Here is a 25,370-nt window from a genome sequence, read left to right as displayed (position 1 = left end):
TCTTCCATGCTGCTATGTGTATCATCCGACAACTTGCATATGGAGAACACGATGCTCAACTATACTATGAGGGGCCTAAGATCCCGGCGACCACTTCCGTCCTAGTCGCGCTTGTGGTTCGGATTGGGCTCGGGGGGTGACCGACCCGCCGTGTATTGCCCGGCGTAAGTAGCACCACCATTGCAGTAGAGTACCGACCTCCGGATTCAAGTTCCTGAACCGCAGCCTATTTATTGTGCCCAGCGAGCAGCTATAGGTAAGGAGATCCTATACTTGTGCCTCCGATTGACTGAAAATCTCACATCTATGCTGCAGACGGTCTTCTGCCTGGTAGCGTTGCTCGTCGCTGTTCGGGCACTGGTAGTGCACAACCGTCTCTCGAGGAATTCGAAGGGTCTACCTCTACCTCCCGGCCCCAAGTCATATCCTATTCTTGGCAATCTGTTTGATATACCAACTACAGCGGCCTGGAAACAATTCGCGCAGTGGAGAGCCAACTATGGTATGTGTTCGTACAGCGTCCAGCAGGTCGTCACTCAAGTGCAATGCAGGAGATATCATCTACTTCCATGTGTTGGGCAGAGAAGCCGTTGTCTTGAACTCGGCTGCTGCTGCTCACGACTTACTTGACAAGAGAAGCGCTATCTACTCGCATCGCACGCCCATGGTTATGGCGAATGAAGTGTACGTGTCCTCCTGTTTGTAACGATTCGACATTCTCACAAGACCGGCGCAGCATTGGCTGGGTGAGACTGCATAGCAACAATGTCTCAGTGTGGTGACTAGATGCTGAGATGCATTTGCAGAAATGGTCTCTGCCTTCGATGGACTACGGCGAGAAATTCAAGCGACACAGGCGATATCTCCAGCAATACTTCGGCAAGCAGAATCTACCCAAGTACTACGACGTAGAAGTCAAAGAGGTGTACAAACTTCTCAATGACATCTTGGATAGTCCGGGCGATTATGCTGCGCATATCAAGAGGTATGTTAGACTTCAGAGGAAATGACCGTCACGGCTCACTTATTTCGCACAGATTGGCAGGTGGAGTGACCATGAATATCACGTATGGACACGAAGTACAATCATTCGATGATCCCTTCATTCGCATAGCAGAGAAGGGTGTCTTGACAATCGAAGCCACTGGAGCCGTAGGCGCGCATATCGTCGACTTCCTCCCATGGTGTACGTATTCGTATCTAATCAGAATGGCCATTGACAGGAAGAATGCTCAATGACATTCATTTTTGGCAGTGCGACACATCCCCGATTGGTTCCCTGGCGCAGGAATCAAGCGCCTTCCTCCGGGAACGAGAGAAGACCTCCACGACTTCGTTCATAAGCCGTTTGACCATGTGAAACAACAGATGGTGAGCGACAATATGAGCAAGTTGGTGTGTACTAACATCGATACCCAGATCAATGGAACAGCGTCTGGTTGTTATACGACAGAGCTGCTCGAAGAAACGAACGGACTAGATGAGGAGGGCGTTCGAAGCACAGCTGCCATAACCTACTCGGGTGAAAATATTTCCTTTTGTGTTTGTGTCCAGTCGCTCACTACTACGCATGACGCGAATGAAAGCTGGTTTTGACACGGTGCGGTTTCTTTACCTTAGATCATTGTGCGCTTGCTCAACTCGAGCTAGACCTTGTCCGCACTGATGACAGCGATCATTGCGCTTGTCACCAACCCCGTAATTCAAGCCCGAGCGCAGGCAGAGATGGACTTGGTTCTTGGAAAGGAACGTCTTCCGACCTTTGCTGACCGCAGCAAGATGCCTTATATGCAATGCATCATGAGCGAAGCATTCCGGTATGTTCTTCGTTTGTAGGTTGCTTACCGGGATACATACTGCTCTGTATATGCAGCTGGGGCGTGGTCACTCCAGTTGGTATGTTTCCGTGTGCTTTAGACGCGTTGAACGAGCATTACTGATCGCTGAACGTAGGTGTACCTCATCGGTTGTGTCAAGACGACCACTACAATGGATACTACTTGCCGGCAGGCTGTATGATCATAGCTAACGCGTGGTGAGCCCTCTTCTCGACACGACGTACACTCACTCGCTGACTAGGTGGCAGGGCCATGCTTCACGACTCTCGAGTCTATCCGGACCCGGAAGTGTTCAATCCCGATCGTTTCTTGAGCGGAGAAGGGCGCACCCCACAGCCCGATCCGAGAGGGCCCGCCTTCGGCTTCGGCAGACGGTGACATGCAGCCTCGACGGTGTTTTTTGAGTTGATACTGACCGAGCGCATCGTTGCAGCGTTTGCCCGGGCAAGGATCTCGCAGAGAACCACGTATGGATCACGATCGCGTCTCTTTTCTACGCGTTCAAGATCACGCCTGCGCTTGACGAGCGGGGCCAGGAAATACCTATAGATCTCGAGTACTCCGAACACAGTATCAGGTATGTGCTCCCGGTCAGTGCCAATCGTTGTTGAGCATTCATGTGTGGTTAGACACCCTCGGCCATTCAAGTGTACGATCAAGCCCAGGCGCCACAATTCGGTCGCCCTCATACGCCAGATGTCCGACATATGAGGGCCCGGATAGGGGATATGTGCCCCAAGCTCGATGTATATTACGCTGAACGTCGCTATGAATCCGACTTGGAGCTGAGGCTCGGGGTCAGTGACACAGAAAATGCCAGCGTGATCTAGACGAATCATGAGGCCTTGAGGGCTATCATACATGCGCCGAATGAAAAAGAAGTCTAGTGGGAGGGTGAGGCGGTGTGGTGACTTTGCGTCGGTCCAATCAGTCTCAATGACGTGCGGGTAAAGCATATACAAGTTCCTCCAAGTGTCTACAGAAAGCGAACATCCTACACGACTGAAGCCAGGTGATTATAATACAGCAATAATGTTACACAACACCACTAGGATCCCATAGAGCGACGGTAGGGCATCAAGCCAGATGGAGCAGTGGACCGTGCGATGAGCTAATTGCACAAGTTAGGGAAAGACCATGTTCGGGAAGCGAAGTATCGGGGCGACGTCCAACTGTAGACATCATGTATCGCGTGCGTCCGATGAGATCCCGGCAGTGTCAGCTCATCAGGCGTTCGCCCCAGACGAGGCGCTGACGGTGAGCCCTGACGGCACCGCGCAGAGTGATCCACGTTATCCATATGCATACCAGGAGGGCCAGAGCAAAAAGCGTGCGCTACGAGCGAGGCGATGTCAGCGGTGCACAGGGTAGAATCACAGCTGAGAGAACGCACGATGAACGCCTTCCCTCGAGAACTGACAGGTGCGTTCGGCGTGAAGATGATGGTGCGGAGACGCGCGGAGAGCGGGGTGTTCAGCCACTCGAGCTCGGTGATCAATTCATGTGCCTGGAGCGAGTCAGGCACCGTATACAGCGGCGAGGTGGGCCCCAGGGAACAAGGGCATGATGGTTTAACGCACCTTGTCCCTACCACGGTCGTAGACATGCCGGATGTCGTGGACCTGCTGCTGGACGCGGGGGAGGTGCTCGTCGAGATAGGAGAGGGCGTCAAGATCCTCAGCGAGGGACTGCTCGATGTGGGGGACAGTGGTGTTCGAAGCGACGTCCGCGCGGCGCTGGCTTTGCTGTGAAGGTATACTGACGTGAGATACTGAGCGATCGCAGTAGGTGCAGCGGTACGTACGTGCAGACCGGAGAGGACCTCCTGCAAGAGGTTGTGGACGGCGCGAGAGTTGCTCATGTTGACCGTCAGCTTGCCCTGGGGGATAAAACGAAAGCTGTTTGCCGCGAGGTTAAGACCGGTGATGGATTTGACTCACCTCGAGGTCCTTGATCTGATGCTCGTACCGAAGAGTCCGGCGAGATATGGAGGCAAAGGCAGCACTCAAATCACTGCAGACAGACTCTGCTCAGCACAGCCGCGACGCTACACCGAGACGACTTACCCTGGCTGGGGGCTTCCGCCCTGAGATGGCTGCGGCACGTTCGTCTGGCCGTGCCGCTCAGCGGTGGGAGTCGAGTTATCTACCCTCTGAGTCTCAGATGTCATGAACGCCAGCAGTCGCAAGAGATGGCGGTGCGTAAGCGACCCGGGAGACGGCGGGCAGCAGACTGCGGGAGAAGAGAAAAAGAGGAAGAGAATTGGGGCGATATGGGCGTTCCTCGCATGCTGGAAGGAAGACAAGCAGACAGCTGATCCGCGCCACCGCGTCTGTACGTAAATTATACCGCCGCATGTCCGTGTTCCTCACGTGCATCTTCGACCTCTCCTCCTTCTCCTCCCTCCGCCATACATATCGCCCGTCTCAATTTATCCCTCTTCGACGCGTTCGCCAGCGGATTTTGGCTGTGTTTCCTCCCTGTTCACCCCACAATTCACTGCCACCGGGAAGTGACAGCGAGTCCTGTCTCGTGTCTGATAAGTTGGTATCGGCGTAACTTGTTGTCCAACTTCCGAGTCGTCTCCGTCTTTCATACCTTGAAGACTGAGAGCATGTTCTTCGGAGAGTGACGTGTATCTACACACCATCAAATTAGTACTGAATGGGAGTACTGGACTCGGATCTGATAGTACTGTAATAGCTGAGTCACAATGGTGACGAAGCTTCAAGCTTTCAAGCTTCGTCGATGGACCTACTCTCACTTAGGTGAGTTTTGATGTACAGGGTACCGTTCTCAACTCGGAAAATCAGTGCGTCACGAAGATGAACATATAAACACGCTCCCGCTCCGTGGCCAGCCGCGTCGTCGACCAAGCCCTCCCCTCGTAGACATTCATGACCCATCCGCCCATGGTCAGCCTGAGGTATGTAATTCTCCGGACATGTATCGGGTACCTATCGCGCATAACAATCTTCACTAGACCATTCTGCGGTCCGTGCGCTGGGTTCAGAGTCGGGCTAGATGTCCAACGACTCAACATGCGATGCGGAACAATGGCCACTGGCAGTCATTTCTGTCGCGCTCTTCGCCGAGATCGTCCGCGGACCAAGCTGTTCTGGAGCAAGGACCAGGGCTCCCATCGTCAGGATCAATAGCTAGTACCTTGGCCAGATTACCGGGCCCGAGGCTCAACGTACTTAGTGTCAGTGTCTTCGCTATACGGCTTCCTGTATTCTGATTCAGACATTGAGCATAGCGACCAATCACTCAGTAACGTGCATACACGGATTTGGTCCGCGTGCGTTGCGCAGGATTTGATTGGTACGCCGCAACTTATCTTGACGCATACCGGGCTCACGCCGGCGACGCTCAGGGACAGTGCGGTGTGCGCCTGACGGTCGCAATTAATGCATAGGTCCAGCAGTTCATTCGACGGCGATATAGACCGCAATATGGATTTGTTTCGCAGGTGGTCGCCCTGTGCGCAGTCTTGGCAGATTTGCCGCCACTGTGTGACCGCACATGGCGCAAAGCCCACAGCTGCAGCAGCTATGGTACACGACCACCCCAAGACAGCCCCAAGACAGGAGATCATATGCGCCTTCCTCCTGATGAGTCTGATGAATTCGCTCCAGCACTGTGGTGATCCAGTGCAGATCCTGATATCGACGTTGCGCCTCGGTGTCATTCTGCGACAGATGTCTACGTCTGGGCGGGCGAGTCTGCCGACCTTGTTGCATATAAATAAGTGTTGCTGTCTGTACAAGCTCCCCAGCTCTCACAACTTCTACCTTTCGAGCTCACGACAGCATCGGCACTGGTTGGTGAGTATCCTGCCTGTCTTCCTACGTGCGAGCACTACGCTTACCTGGTTATTCTCGATCAACAGCCTTGCTTGATTATTTTACGACCCCCGCCTTTATTCGCCGCGCTCACTTTCCCCAACGACCACACTACCTACCTTCGCCTCATCACCGACAATCTTCACTATGCGCTGCAGCACCATCCTCGCTTTGACCTTGGCCACGGCCGCCTCCACCACACCCGTCTTCGCATCTTTCGCCGAGTTGTAAGTTTCCACAATCGCTATAATGTTTCTGAGCTGATGTTGTCTGCAGCGAGCCCCGCGACGTGGACGTTGACTTGCAGTCTCGCGCTTCCTACCTTGGACACAACGGGGAGATGCACCACTCCTCTGGCCGGCGCGTTTCCACCGGCGGAGTCGGTTCCCGCCCTCGAGAGCTGGTCGACCGTGCCTACCTTGATCGCAGTGGGAAGGTGCACCACGTCGCCAACGGCGGCCGCGGCGGTGTCGGTTCTCGCCCGCGAGGAGAGCTGGTTGACCGTGCCTACCTTGATCACAGCGGGAAGGTGCACCACGTCGCCAATGGCGGCACCCACGGCGTCGGCTCCCGCCCTCGAGAGCTGGTTGACCGTGCCTACCTTGATCGCAGTGGGAAGGTGCATCACGTCGCGAATGGCGGCCGCGGCGGAGTCGGCTCCCGCCCGCGAGAGCTGGTCGACCGTGCCTACCTTGATCACAGTGGGAAGGTGCACCACGTCGCCAACGGCGGCACCCACGGCGTCGGCTCCCGCCCGCGAGAGCTAGTTGACCGTGCCTACCTTGGACACAACGGGGAGGTACACCATACATCTAACGGTGGCCACGGCGGCGTCGGCTCGCGCCCTCGAGAGCTGGTTGACCGTGCCTACCTTGATCACAGTGGGAAGGTGCACCACGTCGCCAACGGCGGCACCCACGGCGTCGGCTCGCGCCCTCGAGAGCTGTTTGACCGTGAATTCTTCGATGGCTCGCTCGACCTGGATTGAGCTCGACGTGTTGTATGTAGATTGATTGACGCTCCTTATGCAGCGCGAGGTGTAAAATTTGTCCGCATTGCTTTTCGTTGGCAGTACAACACGAGGTGCCAGTGGCTCTAGTGACTTACCAGGAACCGTAACGTTTTGTAGCCGTCGATGGGATTAAGTGATGCTTGTATCACACTCCGAATACCATGATCAATTGTACACTTTCGGGATCGCCACTTCGTCTGTATTGATTGTGCTCGAAGTGGTGCGTGATGAGGCTGGCCCAAGCCTCATGCAGTGGACCCTTGGCACGCACACATCGAGCGGCTTGGTGACTGTCTTTGACACCAGGAGTCACGCATCACGTGGCTGTGACAGCGTACTGGCATAATTCATTGCCTCGACGGCCACTACTGTACATACCCGTTGGCCTCCAGGCTAAAATACACGACGCGCGGAGAATCACTGCCGTCGTCGACAGAAATAATCACTGTCTGCCCACCTACAGCTACCTCCTTGACTCTAGACCCCTCTGGCAGCGGCTTAGAAACCACCACTCGCTCGCCTTCTCTGGGGAACCCATGTTCCAGGAAACGCTTCAGGTCGACCGCGCACACTGACCCATCAGCGAAGACAACAACGACCGCGAAGCTATCCCCGGTCTGACGGAGCCCGCCATACTCCACTGCAGTGCCCTGTACACCGTGGTTGATCTTCTCCGTCTGCTGCTGGATGCCCGTCGCGGGGTCGAGGATAACGACATATCCGAACTTGTCGGACTGTATGGCGTCCCCGTTGTCGTGCCGTCCAAACCCGACGATGACATTCAGAGCGGCGACGTATCGAACGGTGTGCACCCAACCTCCGATGGGCTCAGCGTGCCACCGGATGGTCATGGTCTCCGTGTCGATGGCATAGATCGACGTCTGGCAGGCGGATTGCACCTGGAGCATGCTGCCGTGTGCCTCGTAAACGGCCAGCAGGAAGGTGTTCCTGTCCAGGGGCACACTGCATGTCGGGTGGATCTCATCGCCGTCCTTGATCCCGACCTCGAGCTCGAAGCTAGCGTCTGGCTCCGGTGAGTTGGGAACGTCGGCCCCGCGCCAGCGCAGGACCTCCATCTTATCACCCCACGCCTCGGACGACGTCGCGATGATGTCGCCGTTCGGCCTGACGTGGACGGGCAACAGCACGCCTCCGTTCGTGTTCACCCGCTTCTCCTCGCGCGCCCTGAGACGTGAGGGGAGGGTGGCCCGGCCGAGGACCCCGCCGTCCCCGAGGACGTCGCAGAGCAAGGCTGTGGTGAGGTCCTCTACTATGGCGACAACGACCTTGCCGTCAGCGTACCACAGGTGATCCTCGGTCAAGGTGCCATACAGCTCGAGCTTGCGGATGAGGTGACCGTCGACGAGGCTGAATACGAAGAGCGAGGGTGGGACTTTGTCTGGGCCTGATCGGCGACGATGATGAGGTTACGGTCGATGTCGAAGATGGGTTCAAGGTGATATGCCGGAGGTTGTACGAAGTGGGCGAGGTGCGCTACGTGCTCGAGCGCTCGTGTGGGCCTCCCGCACGCCAGACATCGACGCTGGTTTTGCCGAAGGTGAGTACATAGGACTGATGGACGTAGAATGTCTCTACGTCGCCGTCGAGAGTCAAAGGCTGGGGAGACATCGAGGTGGATGGTGGGTAGTGTTGCCTGGACAAAGCGCGTCAGCATACTGAATCTACGCGATCCAATGTAGCGTCTCACTCTCTGCAGGCGGAAGTCAAGCAAGGTCGAATTGATGGTCGTAGGGGGCGCGATGGAACACTTTTGAGCCCCCCAGATGCTGTGGCCCCTCACGGATACCGTTACGGGATGCTTCGGTGGGCGCGCGGTTAAGAGGGGCTTCCTGAGACGTTTGGGTACGGCGAACTTGCGGTGAACCTGGGCTTCAAAGGTGCAGTACCAGATCAGTCCACGCTTTCTCCGGAGTATGTTACGGGCGGCGGAATGTGGGTTCCGGAAGATGGTTGTCGACTTCTTCGCTGGTTTCAAACCTCCGGGTGCTCAAGGTGACCGCGCCTTGTCCGCGTGTGGTGCTATCATGACTGGCATGACCCCGCTGGAGAGCTGGCGGGGCACACTCGGTTAGTAAACGGTCGCCTGTCGGAACGAACTGTCCACCGACGCTCGTGTCAAGGCCGATATTTGCCAGATATAAAAGGCAGGACGGAGCGATGTCCAAAGCCAGGCCGGTCCTCCTTCACGCGTGCAATCTTGCTCTAACGTACTTTCAACTACTTGTCCATCCTTCTAATCTGCTTTCAAGACACTAATTCAGAAACTCCCCTCACCGCACGAACATAACGACCAGTCCATACATCCACCATGCGTCTTACTACTGCTCTTCTCGCCACCGTCACTCTCCTTTGCACTGTCTTCGTAGCGCAGGCAGTCCCTGTTACACCTTCGCGACACGATGCGATAGCCTGCGCAAGACTAACAGATTGCGACTCCTGTGGTACGTCATATTTGCGTTGGCTGCCTCCAAGCTGTCATTCACAATCCCTGCTATTGCAGTCCGCGCGAGCCGTTGTGGGTTCTCACTGGACACGCAAACTTGTGAAGCGAAGGAAGACCACGCTGGAAAGCTTGCGACATCTGCAACTCAATGCAAGAAGGCGACCGCCGTAAGTACCCTGCACTGTACCTGATTAGTTTGCGTCAATGCTGATGCGTGTACCGTAGATCCATGCCGCACGAGAGTGGTATGTCGCTGCGAGAGCCGATGTGAAATGGACAGGGATAGAGACGCACGTCCTGGATGGCCGTCCCGACAAGGCAGACTCCGGCCGGCACTCACGTCGACTTGGTTCGCGCACGATGACAACAAGGGCACTGCTGAACACATGACCATCGACACAACGACGTCTCTCGCTCAAGTGACGCTAGCCAAGGGGGTAAGCTGCTTTGCCTCATGCCTTTTCCCCGACTGACCATATCGTTTTTCCTGCGAAGAGCAAGACACTATGGATTGATAACGACGCGCACGGTAAGGCGACACACCTTGCGCACAAGTACACGCGGGAACAGGTCGCCGAGATATGCAAGGCCGCGCTCGCGGCCGCGCTCAACACGGGCAAGTCAAAGAAGTCGGTGACGAGTGGGAATTACGCTGTGCAGACGCCTTGGGGGAACACATCTGCGTGTCGGTGTCCAACGCACAGTGCTACCCGGCGAAGATAGAGCGACGTCGGTGGCACCGGGTGGGATTGTTAGGACGGGTTGGGTAGGACGGAGAGTAGCATTGAAATATGTATTTGCATCGTTGCTATCGTGATGACCTTTTTATTTCCTGGCTGACAGTCTTGTCACGGAGTCTGCTACTGCGCTTGGTTTTGTGGCCCGAATAGTAATAAGCAGCCTGAGTGGATTGCCATACGACTCGGATATCGTACCGCACTCGAGCGTTCGGCCTATCAGCGGATGACACTCAAGTCTAATGCGATCATCACAAGGTGGCAGTACTTTTCCTCGTTTCGGGGCGTGTATTGCAAGGATTGCACGCAGGGAGTACCTCTTACCTTTCTACAGTCTATTCTTCAGCCGCTCTGAGTCGTTGCATTTGAGTACGGTCGGCCGCTGCCTTCCTTAGTCCGAATCAAAATATGTACCGGCCGAGCACAGTAGCTCGTCCTTAGCGGAAGAACATGATCATGAGCACCTTCATCGAAAAGCGCGTGTAAATCTCCTCGCGCGCGACGCGCTGGGCGCGTCGCGTCGCGTCTCCTGAGTTTGTGGTGCCCGTCAAGTTGATATCATTTGTCTGCTTGTGTATGGTACTACATACAGTAAGTATTGGTTTTGATCTACTTCATTGTATCGTACCAAACAAAAAGTATATGTTTTGTATGTGGCGCCTCGGCCCTCTACGCATGGACTCTTACTCCACTGACAGGCCAAAGTACAGGCTGCGCGGAGACCCGCTGCCGTCGTCGAAGGAAATGATCACTGTGTGCCCAGCTATGGCCACTTCCTTGACGCTAGATCCCTCGGGCAGAACCCTCGAAACCACCACTCGCTCGCCTTGCTTCGGGAAGCCATGCTCCAAGAATCGCTTCAGGTCGACCGCGCATACGGACCCATCAGCGAAGACAACGACGACCGCGAAGCTATCCCCGGTCTCGCTGAGCCCGCAATACTCTACTGCAGTGCCCTGCACGCCGTGATTGATCGTCTCCGTCTGCCGCTGGCTGCCCGTCGCAGGATCGAGGACGACGACGTATCCGAACTTGTCGGACTGTATGCCGTCCCCGTGGTCGTGCCGTCCAAACGCGACGATGATGTCCAGCGCGGCGACATGTCGAACGGTGTGCACCCAGCCTCCTATGGGCTCAGCGTGCCACCGGATGGTCATGGTCTCCGTGTCGATGGCATAGATCGACGTCTGGCACGCGGATTGAACCGGGAGGACGTTACCGTCTGCCTCGTACACAGCCAGCAGGAAGGTATTCGCGTCCAGGGACGCACTGCAGGTCGGGTAGATCTGATCGCCGTCTTCGACACCGACCTCGAGCGCGAAGCTCGTGTCTGGCTCCGGTGAGTTGGGAACGTCGGCCCCGCGCCAGCGCAAGACCTCCATCTTGTCACCCCATGATTCGGACGACGTCGCGATGAGGTCGCCGTTCGGGCTGACGTGGACGGGCAACAGCACACCTCCGTTCGTGTTCAGCCGCGTCTCCTCGCGCGCCCTGAGGCCCGTCGGGAGGGTGGCCCGGCCGAGGATCTTGACATCCCCGAGGATGTCACAGAGCAATATGGTCGTGAGGTCCTCCAGTACGACAGCGACAAGGACCTTCCCATCGGCGTACCGCAAGCGGTCCTCAGTCAGAGTGCCACGCAACTCGAGTTTGCGGATGAGTTGACCGTCGACGAGGCTGAACACGAGGAGCGAGGGTGGGACGCTTTCCTCAGTCTGGTCGGCGATGACGATGAAGTTACGGTCGGTGTCGAAGACAGGGTCGAGGTGATACGCCGGACGTTGTACGAACTGGGTGAGGTGCGCTACGTGCTCGAGACGCCCGTGTGGGGCTCCCGTGCGCCAGATGTCGACGCTGGTTTTGCCGAAGGTGAGTACATACGACTGGTGAACGTAGAATGCCTCTACGTCGCCGTCGAGGGCCAGGGGCTGGGGTTGGCTGGAGACATTGAGGTGGATGGTGGGTACTTTTGGCTAGAGAACGCACATCAGTGTGCTGATCATACGCGAGTCCAATGTAGTGTCTTACTCTCTGTGGAAACCAGGAAAGTCAGGCAAGGTCGAATGGTCGTAGCAGGAAGCGCGATAGAACACTTTTGACTCGCCCCAAGATGCTGTAGTCTTCTCTGACCACAATGGTCCTGATATCATGACCGGGACCACCCTGTAGGCAGTTATGCCTTTGGCAGATGGGTCCGACGCCTGCTCCGCAGTGTCCGGGGGAGAAAGAGGGAAATTCGATACTGTTATGGGATGCTTAGGTGAGTGGGAATTCAAGAGGGTCGTTGACAGCTTCCTGACTCGGAGACGTTTAGACGCAGCGAACATAGTGAATGCTGGGGACTTCAAAGGTGTAGCGCAGCAGCCGATGCCTCCTTCGGAGCTGTTACTGGATGCCTTGGTGGGTGGGGGTTCAAGTGGACCGTTGACGAAACGTCTGATTGCGGCGGACGTGGCGAACGTTGCAGCAGCCGAGTTGCGTATCACGAGTGCGTTGGTCAATTCTACAGCGCAGGCAGACAGGGTTGACATGACAGACAAGATAAGGTTCAAACTGTCTCTCCTCTGGATACGCCCTATGTAAGTCCTTGCATTCGAGCCGTAGGCCCAGGCGTAAGGAGTTTATACCCCAAAAGCGATGCTTAACATCAAACATCTGGTCTCTCAGGGTAAGTACTTCTTGTACGCGCTTTATACAGCTTACATGCTCCTTGGTACAGAACCATGCGATGCTTCGAATTGTGTTTCATCTCAATCTGCCATTCCACGGCGCTGTTTGTGTGGTTCGTGCCGTTCAAGTGTCTCCTGAAGAGATGTCGGATCGCATTCGGCAGAACGCTCGTATATCTGAACTGACGGCCACACAATATAAAAGGCAGGGAATAGGAACGACCCAAGCCAGGCTGGCCCTCCATCATTCGTGCATCCTTGCTCTAACGTACATTCAGCTACTCACCCTTCCTCTTCACCGTCCACTCGCTCACGTAGAATCTTCCCTTATTGCACGAACGTAACGACCAGTCCCGTATAGCTACCATGCGTCTCACTGCTGCTGTCCTTGCCGCCCTCACACTTCTTTGCACTGTCTTCTTGGCCCAGGCCGCCCCGCTTACGCTTCGCTTCCAACACGATGCCACAGCCTGTGCGAGACTGACAGACTGCGACTCCTGTGGTGAGTTTCCACCGTCTCAGTGGCTCGAGACCCGTTACTCATGCTTCTGCTATTGCAGCTCATACGAGTCGTTGCGGGTTCTCGCTTGACACTCAGAGCTGTGCCGCGAAGGAAGGTCACCCTGGGTCCCTTGCGACATCCGCGGCTCAATGCAAGAGAGCATCCGCTGTAAGTACCTAGCGCTGTCCCGTGACGGGACTGTCTTTATGCTGAAGTCCGTACGACAGACCCTTGCTGCAAGGACTGATGCAGCGGGTGCTGCAAGGACTGCTGCAAGAGGTGCTGCAAGTACTGTTGCAGTAGGCGCTGCAAGTACTGTTGCAGTAAGCGCTGCAAGTACTGTTGCAGTGGTTGCTGCAAAGCAGGTTGTGGGACAAACCGTGACGGCGGATACATTGTGGGATGGGATGGAGAGCCACGTCCTGAACGGCCGTCCCGACAACGTAAATTCTGGCCGGCATCTCACGTCCACTTGGTTCGCGCACCCTGCCAAAAAAGGCACTGCTGGGGACATGGATGTCAATGATGCGACGGGTCTCGGTCAGGTGAAGACCGGCGGGAAGGTGAGCTGCTTCGCCTCATATACTTTTCCCGACTAACCCTAATCATCTCCTGCGTAGTCGAAGATCAAGACAGTTTGGATTAATGACAATGCGGAGGGAACGGCGGTAGGTGCGAACAAGTACACGCAGGTGCAGGTCGCCGGCATATGCAAGGCCGCGCTCGCGGTACTGCTCAAAACGGGCGACTCGAGAGGTTCCTACTCCGTCCAGTCGCCTTTTGGGGGCAACATCTGCGTGACGGTGTCCAAAGTACAATGCTTCCCGGCGAGCATCAATCCGACGACGGTAGCACCGGGTGGGAAGTGCTAGGACGGGATGGGCAGGACGGAGAGTAGTGTTCAATCATGTATTTGCATTGTTGTCATCATGATGATTCTTGAATGTCCTGGTTGTTCGTCTTGTCACGGTATCCATGTTGCTAAGTTACTGTGCGCGGTCTTGGGGCCGGAATAGTAATAATGAGCAGTGAGCTGCCGTACGCTACGGTTGAAGTACGGTTGAAGTACTTGCATAAAACTACATGTGTATTGGTTTTGATCTACTTCATTGTATCGTACCAAACAATAAATGCATGTTTGTATGTGGCGCCTCGGCCCTCTACGCATGGACTCTTACTCCACTGACAGGCCAAAGTACAGGCTGCGCGGAGACCGCTGCCGTCGTCGAAGGAAATGATCACTGTGTGCCCAGCTATGGCCACTTCCTTGACGCTAGATCCCTCGGCAGAACCCTCGAAACCACCACTCGCTCGCCTTGCTTCGGGAAGCCATGCTCCAAGAATCGCTTCAGGTCGACCGCGCATACGGACCCATCAGCGAAGACAACGACGACCGCGAAGCTATCCCCGGTCTCGCTGAGCCCGCAATACTCTACTGCAGTGCCCTGCACGCCGTGATTGATCGTCTCCGTCTGCCGCTGGCTGCCCGTCGCAGGTCGAGGACGACGACGTATCCGAACTTGTCGGACGGTATGCCGTCCCCGTGGTCGTGCCGTCCAAACGCGACGATGATGTCCAGCGCGGCGACATGTCGAACGGTGTGCACCCAGCCTCCGATGGGCTCAGCGTGCCACCGGATGGTCATGGTCTCCGTGTCGATGGCATAGATCGACGTCTCACGCGGATTGACCGGGAGGACGTTACCGTCTGCCTCGTAGACAGCCAGCAGGAAGGTTTCGGTCCAGGGCGCCTGCAGTCGGGTAATCTGATCGCCGTCTCGACCCGACCTCGAGCGCGAAGCTCGCGTCTGGCTCCGGTGAGTGGGAACGTCGGCCCGCGCCAGCGCAGGACCTCCATCTTGTCACCCCATGACTCGACGACGTCGCGACGATATCGCCGTTCGGCCTGACGTGGACGGGAACAGCACCCTCCGTTCGTATTCAGCCGCGTCTCCTCGCGCGCCCTGAGGCCGTCGGGAGGGTGGCCCGGCCGAGGATCTTGACATCCCCAAGGATGTCACAGAGCAATATGGTCGTGAGGTCCTCCAGTACGACGCGACAAGGACCTTCCCATCGGCGTACCGCAAGCGGTCCTCAGTCAGGGTGCCATACAGCTCGAGCTTGCGGATGAGCCGACCGTCGACGAGGCTGAACACGAGGAGCGAGGGTGGGATATCTTCCTGAGTCTGATCGGCGATGACAATGAGGTTGCGGTCGGGGTCGAGGATGGGGTCGAGCTGATGTGGCGGAGGCTGTACGAACTGAGCGAGGTGCGCTACGTGCTCGAGGCGCCCGTGTGGGGCTCCCGCGCGCCAGATGTCGACGCTGGTTTTGCCGAAGGTGAGTACATACGACTGGTGAACGTAGAATGCCTCTACGTCGCCGTCGAGAGTGAGGGGCTGGGAGTTCACTAGAGACATCGAGGTGGACGGTGGGTCTTTTTGGCTATAATATGCCCGTCAGCATACTGATCATACACGAGTCCAACTTGTAGTATCTCACTCTTTGTGGAAGCCTGAGCCGGGCAAGGTCGAATGGTTGTAGCAGGCGGCGCGATGGAACACTTTTGAGCCTCCGAGATGCTGTGGCCTCCTCTGGAAACAATGGTCATTCACGACGCACAGCTCCTGTCTTGATCTCCTGATCGGGACCGCCCTGGCAGTTGTGGCTTTGGCAGGGTCCGACGCCTGCTCCGGAGTTTCCGAATACGTTTGCGCGCGGCCATCGAACGTTAATTGGTGAATGCGCACCTCAAAGGTGCAGCATAGCAGTTGACACCGTCTTCGGAGCATGTTACGAGATGCTTGTGACTGGTGAGCGCGAATTCACTTGAAGAGAACCGTTGAATACTCGCTGGAACGTCTGAGTGTAGCGGTTCAACGCGGCGAACGTGGGTCCCAAACGCGCACAGCAGCCGGCGTTGCGTATCACGAGGGCGCTGATCAATTCTAGAGCGTAGGGCGGACAAGACGAAGTGCAAACTGTCTCTTCTCCGGATATGCCCTATGTTCGTCCTTGAGTTCGAGCTGTATGCCCAGGCGCTGGGACCTAGACCGTCACATACAACAGCGAAGCGTAAAAACCTTAAGCCTCCAATCTTTCAAGGTAAGTACTTCTCATTGCGCTCCGAGTGTATGCTGTTGTGGTTTACATGCTGCATGGTATAGAACCTTGCGATGCTTTGAATCGTGTATCATCTCAATCTGCCATACTACGCGCGCGCTTGGGGGCTTCGTACCGTTCAGTCGGTCTCATGCGGAGAAATGCCATCGCATTCAGTGGAACGCTCGCACGTCTAAATGACGGGTTCAACAAGATAAAAGGCAGGTTGTAGCAACGACCCAAGCCGGGCTGGCCCTCCATCACTCGTGTAGCTTTGCTCTAACGTACATCCAGCTACTCACCCTTCATCTTAACCTTCCAGTCACTCACGTATAATCTTCCCTTATTGCACGAACGTAACGACCAGTTCCAAATAGCAGCCATGCGTCTCACTACTGCTCTCGCCGCCCTCACCCTCCTTTGCACTGTCTTCTTAGTGCAAGCCGCCCCGCTTACGCCCGGCTCCCGACATGATGCCACAGCATGTGCGAGACTGACAGACTGCGACTCTTGTGGTACGTTTCCACCGTCTCAGTGGCTCAGAAGCCGTTATTCATGCTCCTGCTTCTGCAGTCCGTGCAAGTCATTGCGGGTTCTCGCTAGACACTCAAAGCTGTGCGGCGAAAGAAGGCCATCCTGGATCTCTCGCGACATCTGCCATTCAATGCAAGAAGGCATCCGCTGTAAGTACCTACTAGTGCTGCCTGCGTGACGTGACCGTCTTAGTGCTAAAGCCTATACGACAGATCCTTGCTACAAGAAGTGTTGTGGGAAAAAGGCCGAGGCAAAGTGGAAAGGGATGAAGAACCACGTCCTGAACGGCCGTCCCGACAAGGCAAATTCTGGCCGGCATCTCACGTCCACTTGGTTCGCGCACAACGCCAACAAAGGCACTGCTGGGCACATGACGGTCGATCCTGCGACGGCTCTCGCTCATGTGCAGGCCGGCAAGGGGGTGAGCTGCTTCGCCTCATATGCTTTCCCCGACTAACCCTGATCCTTTCCTGTGAAGCCGAAGACGCTCTGGGTTAATAAAGGTACGACGGGAATGACGACAAACGTCGCGCACAAGTACACGCGGAGACAGGTCGCCGGCATATGCAAGGCGGCGCTCAGGGCGGCACTCAAAGCGGGAAATTCGAGGACGACGGTGACGAGTGGCTCTTACTCTGTCCGAACGCCTACTGGGACCAACATCTGCGTGGCGGTGTCCAATGCACAGTGCTACCCGGCGAACATCCATGCGACGACGGTAGCAGCGGGTGGAAAGTGTTGATACGGGATGGGTAGGACGGAAAGTAGCATTGAAATATGTATTCGCATTGTTGCTATTGTGATGATCCTTAGATATCCTGGTTGACCGTCTTGTCACGGTGTCTGCTGCTGTGATTGCGCGTGGTCTTGTGGCCGGAATAATAATACGCAGCCTGAGTAGGCTACCGTATGACTGGGATACTATACCATACCGCACTCGCGTTGAGTCGGCCTATCATGCATGCGTATGTCACTCAAGTACTCAAGCTTAAGTTTACTACGAACATCACAGTACTAGTATTTTTTCATTCGTTTCGGGAGAGCACTGGAAGGACAGAATAGAGTGCAGTGATTACTTATTACTTTCCTACAGTGAATCGTCACTTTTCGAGTACGGTTAGACCCGCTGCTTTCTCTTACCTGGCCCTCTCATGTGCACGCTTGCGGCGAGACAAAGCATTATAAATTAGGCACGTCGTACTGAACGTTAACCCTGTGTCATTCGAGGAGCTGGTAATCTATCCGCTGGCGAATGTCGGCTTGGCTCAACGCCGCGTACGATCTACAGAAGTTGAGGAGGAGGAGGAGGTATCATTAGTCACGATCTAGACGCTCGAGTCAAGAAGGAAAGGCTCCGAGTCTGCGGGTTAAATAACTTTGTTTACAGTAAGTGCCTTATCATTCAATTGGCCGCGCTCGTTCGCGTGTTTGTGCCTCTCCGCCATGTCTGTTCGTGCTCGCCTCCTCGCTTCTGCACAGGCCCTCTGCGACGCCTTCGCTAGCCAGGCCACCCTCGATGACCTCCTCTCACACTTCTCTACCACCCACCAGATCACCGTCATCGAGTATGGCGAGCCCTGTCTAGCACCGTTCCTCGGACGCCCCTTCACGGGCCGCAGCGGACCTACTTCCGTCTCCACCTACTTCTCCCTTCTCCAGAAGTACCTCAAATACGAGAACATGTCGTTCTCAGAGTGGGTCGTGGACACAGAGTCCCGCAAAGTGTGCACCAAGGGAAGCGCGAAGTTTACATGGATTGAAGGCGACGGCGAGGGCCAGGCTTGGGACGAAGAGTTCGTCTATGTCCTTGACTTTGACGACGAGGGCAAGGTCACAGACTACAAAGTCTGGGCAGACTCAGGGGCTGCGTATCTTGCTCGACATGGCGAGCTGAGTACGAAGAGAAAGGTACGAGATCGTAACATTGGTCTGTGGCAATTCATGACCGCGTCGACGGCAGGAACTTGAAGCATTGCAGAAATAAGACGAATGTAAGACGCATGTACAATAGCGAGATTATACAGGAAGACGACTATAACTACGTTGCCTGTTTCGGGTGCCGTTCTAATACGTGACAACGTCCCGAGTAAGTGCTTCTTGTTATTGTTCTTCATCTCACCATTGTTCTCTGCCGCGTGTGGCATCAAGCGAGTTGCGGAGGTGCTGAGTTGAATGTTGCTGGTGTGGCCCAATTCGTGACCATCTTGAGGATGGCTGTGAAGATGAACCTCTCGTCTTCCTTCCCTTCCTCGATGTGTTCGACACCCCGCGCGGCGACGGCGTGGCTCCCTCTAGAGCTGCATCACTACATCATCGACTACCTATGGGATGACCTACCAACCCTGGCAAGTTGCAGCCTAACCTGCTATGCTTGGCTGCCCTCCGCACGCTCGCACATGTTCCGCACGCTCATCATCAACAGCCCAGGCAAGCACAGACGCGCCGACCAGATGCTCATCGCCCATCCACATCTCGCATGCTTCGTCCGCGAGCTGCGTATCGACAGCACTTGGCTCATTCTGCACCGCACCTTCTTGGAGCTCTTCGCACTCGTGCCCAGGCTCCCGCAGCTTGCGCACCTGCGCGTCCGGCACTGGCTACCGCTCGATAACTACTTCCCGCCCCAGGCCCCGCTCTCGTCGCCACGACAGCAGATGCCAATGCCCGGCATGTTCGCGAACGTGCGCGAGCTCACGCTACACACCATCTACCTCAACGTGTACGAGCTCGCTCGACTCCTCCACGCGTTGCCTGGCCTCCACGCGCTCCACTTCCGCTCGGTGATGTTCGCCGAGGTCACCTCGCTTCGAGTCCACCCAACCACAGTCGCGCCTCCGGCACCAACGATGGAGCTTCGCGCCCTCACGTGGCATCATTCCACCGACTTCCCGCTGATGTGGCTTCTGCATGGCCTCCCCAAGCTTCCCCTTCGCTATCTGAGCCTCGGATGGAACGGGGCGCAAATGTCGCACTTCGTTTCTCCCGCTATCGGTGAGAAGAAGGTGCTTCAGGAGATGATACGGGAGACGATACGAAGGGCGGGACCTACGCTCGAGCACCTTGAGCTGTACGGGCGATACCCGTCGGAGGAGGTCGAGCAGATCGACCTCGGGCTCGGGCACTGCAAGAGGTTGCGTGTGTTGATGCTCACGGATCACTACGACTTTGAGGGTGCACCCACGGCGGAAGACTTGGTGTGGATGGGCCACGTCATTCGGCAGCTCAATTCGCGGGCCTTGGAGGGCGTTGAGATTGGGTTGACTTGGGAAGAAGATCCCGCCCCACCGGACGCCCTGCGGATGGCTCTTGCGCCTCTGGATAACGCGCTTGCCGAGCTCGCAAGTGACCGACCTGGCCTCGTCGTCACGCTCGTTGTCTTTGAGTGGTCAGACGGTTTGTCGAGGCCATCGCGGGCGGACTGCCATTGCTGCAGGAAGCCGCGTGCGCCTCTGTGTGCGCTCGCATCCGGAGGGTAGGCAGCGGGCTAATGGCCAGTATCAAGTGCGCATGCCTCACGAGTTCGTGGAGGAAGACGAAGACGAGGTCCCGATACTGGAGGATGAAATCGACGAGAATCTGCCCCTTCCACAGAGGCACGAGCGATGGTTCCCGTGATCTAGGTGGGGACGGGATTGAGGACTTTTGGCAGGTATATTTGCGGATGAAGAGCAGAAGATACGGGAGTCGTGCGCTAAATGTTTCAATGATTGTAGGCTTTCACGAGCTACATCCTTCACTTCTGCACTCAACCCAGATGTTCATCAGGCCGAACTTATGGATTCCTGTGATGCACCGTGTACAGGGATTGAAAGAAATCGCGTAGGTGTGCCAGTCGTCCATCCGCACGCTGCTTTCCCCGATTGCGCTTTGGTATGTAGCAAAGGCGGTGCATGTCCAGGTCGGAGATGCTTTGAGCTCACTCAGCCACCATAACACCGCGAGTCATGTCAATAGTCTCCACTGCAGACCAAAAAGCTCGACCGGCGTCTTCTACGCGTCCTCCTCCAAGTACTCACAATGCATTCGAGTTCCTTGAACACGGCCGTCGATCGGTCAAGCCATCGTTCGTCGCCGCCGGGGGCCCACTTGCACGTTGCATGCCATTTTTATTACACGTACTTATGAGCAACACAGTACACATTGAAACGCTCGGCCAGAGCACTATGCAATCTTGACTCAACTTGTTGAATCCACAAACATCTGGAGACACTTCTAGAAGCTACGAATTGAGTCTGGTGGATTTACACGTATGGTGTTCCCGTTGTCTTGTAAGATGGTGCAGTCAGTCCAACACAGCTCAACTAGATCATGCAAACACATTGTCGAGCGCGAGGTGTGCGATGGCGACGCTCGAATTACAGATGAGACCTGGCCATGTTAGGGTGGCAGTCAGCTATCATACTTCGCGACCTGCATTCAGATTGACATACCCAGCCACAACGAATTTTGGATCGCGGTGACGCCGTACACGTTTCGCTGGTGAACAAACGAAGGTCGGAATATGTGTGGTATGATGCAACTGAGAACACACCTTTGCAGGATCGCCGGTGCTGTAGCCAATAGTGTAGATGACACGGGAGAGGGACCAGGTACCACACATTGGTGATGGTGGTGCTTTGGAATACCCAATCAGTGTGGTAGGACTACTCCAAATAGTGTCTAGCATACCAGGCGATCACGGCCGGTAAGTACTCAAGCGTATTCTGTGCAGCACCTACACCCCGAATCATGTCAGCTCTCAGAGAGTGCTCAGCATTGTGAACTTCAGATACGTTGGGTGCAGTTGAAGATCATCGCGTCCTTCGACGCGGCCGCTTCCGCCTTGTCGGCGTACACTACGGTAGTACCCATGAGCCCTGTACCAGATACAAGGAGTCGTGATACACACTTTGGGGATACTCTATTCCAGCCCGTTTCCTCGCCTTGACCGTCTTGAAAGTCTGATAGAATGTCAGCCAGCATGTCGACACGATCGCCGCAGCGGGGTAGATCGCCCTGAGTATATAGGGTGAATGAGACGTCGGTATTTACTACAGACCAGCATGAGCGGCACTGCATAGAACTCACTGGTGAGATGTAGTGACAGTGACAAACATGGTGGATGTTGTGGGGTGCTATGTAGAGTGTGCAATAACAGCGCTGTGGATCTAAAGAGTCGACGGAGAGACATGGTCATTTAAAGCCCTTATATCCCGGTCTAGTCGGACCGGGCTATGATCCTAGTGCATCGAACTACCCTTCAGTACTGAGTCTGCATCGTCGCTAGGACTGTGCTTACTCACCTGGAAGAGTTCGTCGCATTTGTAAGGGACTTCGGTAAGCGAGACAGGCGGCGTCGCAGCATCTACACCTATCTACACGCCCTCAGGCTGACATCGAGATGTCGCCTCTAGCCACTATTCAGTCGGACACAGTAGCCAGCGCACAGCCACAGAGTCGTTCACGGCGATCAGACAGTCTGGAAAGCCTGGTCAGTGCGCGCTCCGAAAGTCCACGGACAGTGACTGAGTAAATGGGCCCCTCCTCATCGAATGCGCAACCACACTAGCGCTGGACAAGGAGTCGCCTAGTCGTCATGCAACCTTCTGCTGTGATCAAATCATTCAGTACTACTGCATTCCGAAGGTTACCAGCAGAGTAATCCGGTTCCAGGACACGAGTGAGTCCAGGAGAGCAAGACCAGCAGGCCTACTGTTAACTGGTTCGAAGCATCCGATGTGACGGCACGATGCATTCAGCGTGGTGTTCATCTGTCACGTTGCTTTAGCAAGGCTATGAGGCGTCTCGTTCCCTACCTCACTAATCAAGCAGTATGCCACTGGGGGTAACAGATCCAAACAGATGCGTTAACCATAGAAATCTAGACAATTGACGAATCGATACAATCTACCCAAGGAACATACCTATACATCAATACATTGCGCTTCGTAAGGAAAGGGGCTGGCGAATCAAAGCTGAAGAATCAGAGTCGGTGGGACATGGTCAAAATTTTGTACTCACGTCTTTCGGGTGTGCGTGCTGAGCGCACTATGCACAACACTTACACGGGCCAAGAATCAGAGCGGACGGTGGTGATCCACGAAGTGCCTGCATCAGGATACTGTGACGAGCATCGGTTCAGACGATGCAGGCCTATGCATTCCGTGACGGACCCACCTGCCAAACCATGACACCAGCATCTGTGGGGGAATGCCGGTCAACACGTTATCCAGCTACGTCGCGTGAGCTCAGATACTCACCCCAGCCCTCGTTCATAGCGTCTTCGACGCACGTCGCCAGTGTGGAGGGGCTCATGTAGCCTGTACTTGCGTCTCCGGTCGTTGCGGGCTTGCCGATGACAAGCTTGTCGAGGGTAACACCGTTTGCCGAGATCTGGAACAGCGCAGATTCGGGATAAGTGGAACTCGACTCGTCGAGCAGGCCGGAGCACGTCGTGTACTCGGTGCTACCCTCTGCGCACAAACGATGTGACGTCAGTTCTCAGCTGAGTTACTAGCGAGGTCAGAGAACTTACGGTTGTAGAACTGAACAGGTGTCGAGGACGCTTCAACTAACAGGTGCGTCGATTGATTAAGTTTTCTGACCTGAATATTGTACTGTATGGAATCAGTCGCTCGCCCGAGGTTAGTTGAAAGACATGACATACCCAGTCAATCAAGCTGCCGACTTCCGAGTCCACCTGTAGATAACCTCCATTCGTCCATAGATTCGGCGAGAACCTATCGATAATGAGTGTCGTCATCGAATGATTATCGGGTCGCCTACCAAGGGGCGACCGCTGCGAAGTATACATGAGCTCATGTTCTGGGAAGAGGAAAGGAAGATACCCACGTGCATGCGTGATAATATAGTCGCCCGCTGGGAGTTGGTTCCGCAACTGGGTCGTGAATGTCACCAACCAGGCCTCGGCGGTTCCAGCATCGAACGCGTCGAAGTCCTACCGTATAGCCGCGATAAGCGTAAGTATGTATCGCACAAATGAGGGGCACGTGGGCGCATACCTCGTAATCGACATCAATCCCATCCAAGCCGTATTCGACAACCCAAGCAGCCATGGTATTAGCGGTGCCAGTTGGATCCGCGCCGCTCGTTGTCGGGGTGTCACTTGAGCCGAAGCAAGAGACCATGAGCGCGATGCCAGCGTCGTTGTACTCCGACTTTGTCGATGAGCGCTCATCCGCGGTAAGCTCAGTCCAGCCTTCGGCGTTATCCCAAGCGCCCTCGATCAGCAAGAATGCGAGGATGCTTGAACAATTGTTCACGTTCAGCCAGGAGAAACATGTTGCATTGGCGTTTACACTCACAAGACGTTGTAGCCCTACATCCAAGTCAGCTTAGAACGACACGCGGTGGTTGGGAACGCACCGACACATCGGAGACGGGCGGGGCACCGGTCACCCCTGACGCATACGCGTCGAAGTATTCCACAAAGTACGGGGCAGAAGGACTGTAACGCTTCTGGGGTGGTGAGGATACGACTGCTCGGGCCTCACTTTCGCCTACACTGACGGGCAAAGCTACCACCGCCGTGCCAACGAGGCCCAAAAGGACGGTAGATATCAGGGGCGTGATGAGTACCATGTCAGCAAGACCCGAGATGAATACCAAACCCGTATGGTGGTTTGCGAAGAGGCTGAGGGATGTCTCCGCTGAAATTCTCTGTACGAGAATGCGACTTTAAGTAGCTGAGTGCGCGATCCAGTATGTTGGCATGATCGGCGGTATTGTGAAGAGACGCGTACTTGTTTCTTCTAAGAACGACGCATGAATATGGAGGCTCGCCATATCTGTCGCGTTCAGTATGTCTGCCATGACGTGCCTCCAGAGGACTGCGAGTCTGCAAACCATAAAACGTGTTCCATTCAGTCATGATAGGCAAACCCATGCTGTAGTAAAGAACGCACCACACGGCTACTGAACAATCACCAATACATCGGCGCGTGTTACACAGGCACTGCATTCCAGCATTCCGTACCTGTCCAGAGGCCGAACGGCACGCATTCTACGCAACACGCGTGGCACAATAACCAGGAGGGTTTATCAGTAACTCAAGCATGTGGAATGGGGATCAAATCTGAAAGACTACGCCAGGGAAAGTTTCGGTACCTGCATCGTGCATGGCACATACTCGAGCAGGTAAATAAGTATGGAGCCGAGACAAAGTGGGCCCCATGCAGGACGAGCATACTGCAGAATGCGAAGCTTGCCAAGTGTATGCATGGCCAGAATCAGCCCCTTTCTCGAAGCCCGTGGACTACTCTGTCGGGAGTAGAAGGAAGGCACATATCAAGATTCAGAGCACCAGAGTGAATTCTCCCTGTAGCACTGCGACGTGGTTATTTTTGCAAGACCTGAGCGTCGGCAGTGGCGATAAGGGGGTCGCAGATGTCGGAAAGTGATCAAGCGTACGCGTGGAGTCGTTAGCTCGTCCAACGAGAGCATTATCGGCATAGTAGGTCGAGCATTCCGAGACCTAGACACGCAGATCTTCTCCGAGTGTTCTTTGCTGCGCCGGCACCGAAGAACATGGCGGCCCTCTATTACAGGTCAGATAAGCACTTCCAATGATGGACAGAACGGATGGTACAGAGGCCGTCGAGGCAGGTACGGGTGCGATAGAAGCGAGGTCAATAGAATTTTATCTTCCGAAGCAGGTGCAGACCAACCC

At 55.4% G+C, this 25,370-nt stretch overlaps 10 protein-coding genes across 10 annotated transcripts; 7 read left to right on the top strand and 3 right to left on the bottom strand.

The window, feature by feature from the left end:
- Positions 1-306: 306 nt before the first annotated feature.
- B0H18DRAFT_1125959 (cytochrome P450) lies at positions 307-2,549 on the top strand (the record flags this gene model as incomplete). Its single annotated transcript, XM_048035088.1, has 14 exons — positions 307-502; positions 552-684; positions 737-746; positions 807-985; positions 1,038-1,186; positions 1,256-1,371; positions 1,420-1,522; positions 1,587-1,600; positions 1,651-1,817; positions 1,874-1,896; positions 1,954-2,035; positions 2,087-2,212; positions 2,272-2,415; positions 2,468-2,549. The coding sequence occupies 14 exons, from the start codon at positions 307-309 to the stop codon at positions 2,547-2,549; spliced, it is 1,524 nt and encodes a 507-aa protein (XP_047886250.1).
- Positions 2,550-2,884: 335 nt separating this feature from the next.
- On the bottom strand, positions 2,885-4,260 carry B0H18DRAFT_155075 (uncharacterized protein). The gene is made up of 6 exons (XM_048036888.1): positions 3,905-4,260; positions 3,779-3,851; positions 3,643-3,717; positions 3,419-3,583; positions 3,232-3,345; positions 2,885-3,173 (listed from the first exon to the last, which is right to left on the bottom strand). The coding sequence occupies exons 1-6, from the start codon at positions 4,006-4,008 to the stop codon at positions 3,057-3,059; spliced, it is 648 nt and encodes a 215-aa protein (XP_047886249.1). The 5' UTR covers positions 4,009-4,260; the 3' UTR covers positions 2,885-3,056.
- A 1,570-nt stretch (positions 4,261-5,830) lies between these two features.
- B0H18DRAFT_1147088 (uncharacterized protein) lies at positions 5,831-6,751 on the top strand (the record flags this gene model as incomplete). Its single annotated transcript, XM_048035700.1, has 2 exons — positions 5,831-5,910; positions 5,960-6,751. The coding sequence occupies 2 exons, from the start codon at positions 5,831-5,833 to the stop codon at positions 6,669-6,671; spliced, it is 792 nt and encodes a 263-aa protein (XP_047886248.1). The 3' UTR covers positions 6,672-6,751.
- A 2,271-nt stretch (positions 6,752-9,022) lies between these two features.
- B0H18DRAFT_1047345 (uncharacterized protein) lies at positions 9,023-9,451 on the top strand (the record flags this gene model as incomplete). The annotated part of the gene is made up of 1 exon (XM_048030834.1): positions 9,023-9,451. A coding segment is annotated over one exon (308 nt), but the record flags the coding sequence as incomplete, so codon positions are not given.
- A 3,480-nt stretch (positions 9,452-12,931) lies between these two features.
- B0H18DRAFT_1125953 (uncharacterized protein) lies at positions 12,932-13,939 on the top strand (the record flags this gene model as incomplete). The annotated part of the gene is made up of 4 exons (XM_048035087.1): positions 12,932-13,067; positions 13,126-13,235; positions 13,295-13,630; positions 13,688-13,939. 4 exons carry the CDS (start codon positions 12,932-12,934, stop codon positions 13,937-13,939), a joined length of 834 nt encoding a protein of 277 aa, XP_047886246.1.
- Positions 13,940-16,550: 2,611 nt separating this feature from the next.
- B0H18DRAFT_960122 (uncharacterized protein) lies at positions 16,551-17,444 on the top strand (the record flags this gene model as incomplete). Its single annotated transcript, XM_048042911.1, has 4 exons — positions 16,551-16,683; positions 16,742-16,855; positions 16,915-17,123; positions 17,181-17,444. The coding sequence occupies 4 exons, from the start codon at positions 16,551-16,553 to the stop codon at positions 17,442-17,444; spliced, it is 720 nt and encodes a 239-aa protein (XP_047886245.1).
- A 701-nt stretch (positions 17,445-18,145) lies between these two features.
- B0H18DRAFT_1125950 (uncharacterized protein) lies at positions 18,146-18,686 on the top strand (the record flags this gene model as incomplete). Its single annotated transcript, XM_048035086.1, has 2 exons — positions 18,146-18,610; positions 18,663-18,686. 2 exons carry the CDS (start codon positions 18,146-18,148, stop codon positions 18,684-18,686), a joined length of 489 nt encoding a protein of 162 aa, XP_047886244.1.
- A 103-nt stretch (positions 18,687-18,789) lies between these two features.
- Positions 18,790-20,372, top strand: B0H18DRAFT_1047314 (uncharacterized protein). Its single transcript, XM_048030833.1, is given in 2 exon segments — positions 18,790-20,073; positions 20,093-20,372. 2 exon segments carry the CDS (start codon positions 18,913-18,915, stop codon positions 20,315-20,317), a joined length of 1,386 nt encoding a protein of 461 aa, XP_047886243.1. The 5' UTR covers positions 18,790-18,912; the 3' UTR covers positions 20,318-20,372.
- Positions 20,373-20,961: 589 nt separating this feature from the next.
- Positions 20,962-21,914, bottom strand: B0H18DRAFT_1047304 (uncharacterized protein). The gene is made up of 7 exons (XM_048030832.1): positions 21,770-21,914; positions 21,591-21,697; positions 21,475-21,537; positions 21,371-21,416; positions 21,234-21,345; positions 21,133-21,178; positions 20,962-21,070 (listed from the first exon to the last, which is right to left on the bottom strand). The coding sequence occupies exons 1-7, from the start codon at positions 21,796-21,798 to the stop codon at positions 21,009-21,011; spliced, it is 465 nt and encodes a 154-aa protein (XP_047886242.1). The 5' UTR covers positions 21,799-21,914; the 3' UTR covers positions 20,962-21,008.
- A 527-nt stretch (positions 21,915-22,441) lies between these two features.
- On the bottom strand, positions 22,442-24,700 carry B0H18DRAFT_1047291 (glycoside hydrolase). The gene is made up of 15 exons (XM_048030831.1): positions 24,607-24,700; positions 24,445-24,539; positions 24,068-24,387; positions 24,007-24,020; positions 23,704-23,947; positions 23,534-23,639; positions 23,468-23,480; positions 23,349-23,421; positions 23,287-23,298; positions 23,217-23,226; positions 22,942-23,154; positions 22,859-22,881; positions 22,703-22,802; positions 22,606-22,642; positions 22,442-22,520 (listed from the first exon to the last, which is right to left on the bottom strand). Exons 3-13 carry the CDS (start codon positions 24,281-24,283, stop codon positions 22,743-22,745), a joined length of 984 nt encoding a protein of 327 aa, XP_047886241.1. The 5' UTR covers positions 24,284-24,387; positions 24,445-24,539; positions 24,607-24,700; the 3' UTR covers positions 22,442-22,520; positions 22,606-22,642; positions 22,703-22,742.
- Positions 24,701-25,370: the final 670 nt, after the last annotated feature.

The sequence above is a fragment of the Fomitopsis serialis genome (assembly GCF_022376445.1).
Source record: "Fomitopsis serialis strain Sig1Antser10 chromosome Unknown B0H18scaffold_175, whole genome shotgun sequence".
In the NCBI taxonomy this organism is placed as follows: domain Eukaryota; kingdom Fungi; phylum Basidiomycota; class Agaricomycetes; order Polyporales; family Fomitopsidaceae; genus Fomitopsis; species Fomitopsis serialis.
This window is presented reverse-complemented; position numbering and strand designations above follow the sequence as displayed.

Coding starts and splice junctions, on each gene's coding strand:
- B0H18DRAFT_155075 (XM_048036888.1), bottom strand. CDS start 4,008: ATGACATCTGAGACTCAGAGGGTAGATAACTCGACTCCCACCGCTGAG. Junction 3,718..3,778: donor ATCAGATCAAGGACCTCGAG/GTGAGTCAAATC, acceptor TTTATCCCCCAG/GGCAAGCTGACGGTCAACAT. Junction 3,174..3,231: donor CTCGAGGGAAGGCGTTCATC/GTGCGTTCTCTC, acceptor CCTCGCTCGTAG/CGCACGCTTTTTGCTCTGGC.
- B0H18DRAFT_1047314 (XM_048030833.1), top strand. CDS start 18,913: ATGGCTGTGAAGATGAACCTCTCGTCTTCCTTCCCTTCCTCGATGTGT.
- B0H18DRAFT_1047304 (XM_048030832.1), bottom strand. CDS start 21,798: ATGTTTGTCACTGTCACTACATCTCACCA. Junction 21,346..21,370: donor TTACCGGCCGTGATCGCCTG/GTATGCTAGACA, acceptor TATTTGGAGTAG/TCCTACCACACTGATTGGGT. Junction 21,071..21,132: donor CCAAAATTCGTTGTGGCTGG/GTATGTCAATCT, acceptor TAACATGGCCAG/GTCTCATCTGTAATTCGAGC.
- B0H18DRAFT_1047291 (XM_048030831.1), bottom strand. CDS start 24,283: ATGGTACTCATCACGCCCCTGATATCTACCGTCCTTTTGGGCCTCGTT. Junction 23,640..23,703: donor GGATTGATGTCGATTACGAG/GTATGCGCCCAC, acceptor GCTATACGGTAG/GACTTCGACGCGTTCGATGC. Junction 22,803..22,858: donor CTGGTGTCATGGTTTGGCAG/GTGGGTCCGTCA, acceptor TGCTCGTCACAG/TATCCTGATGCAGGCACTTC.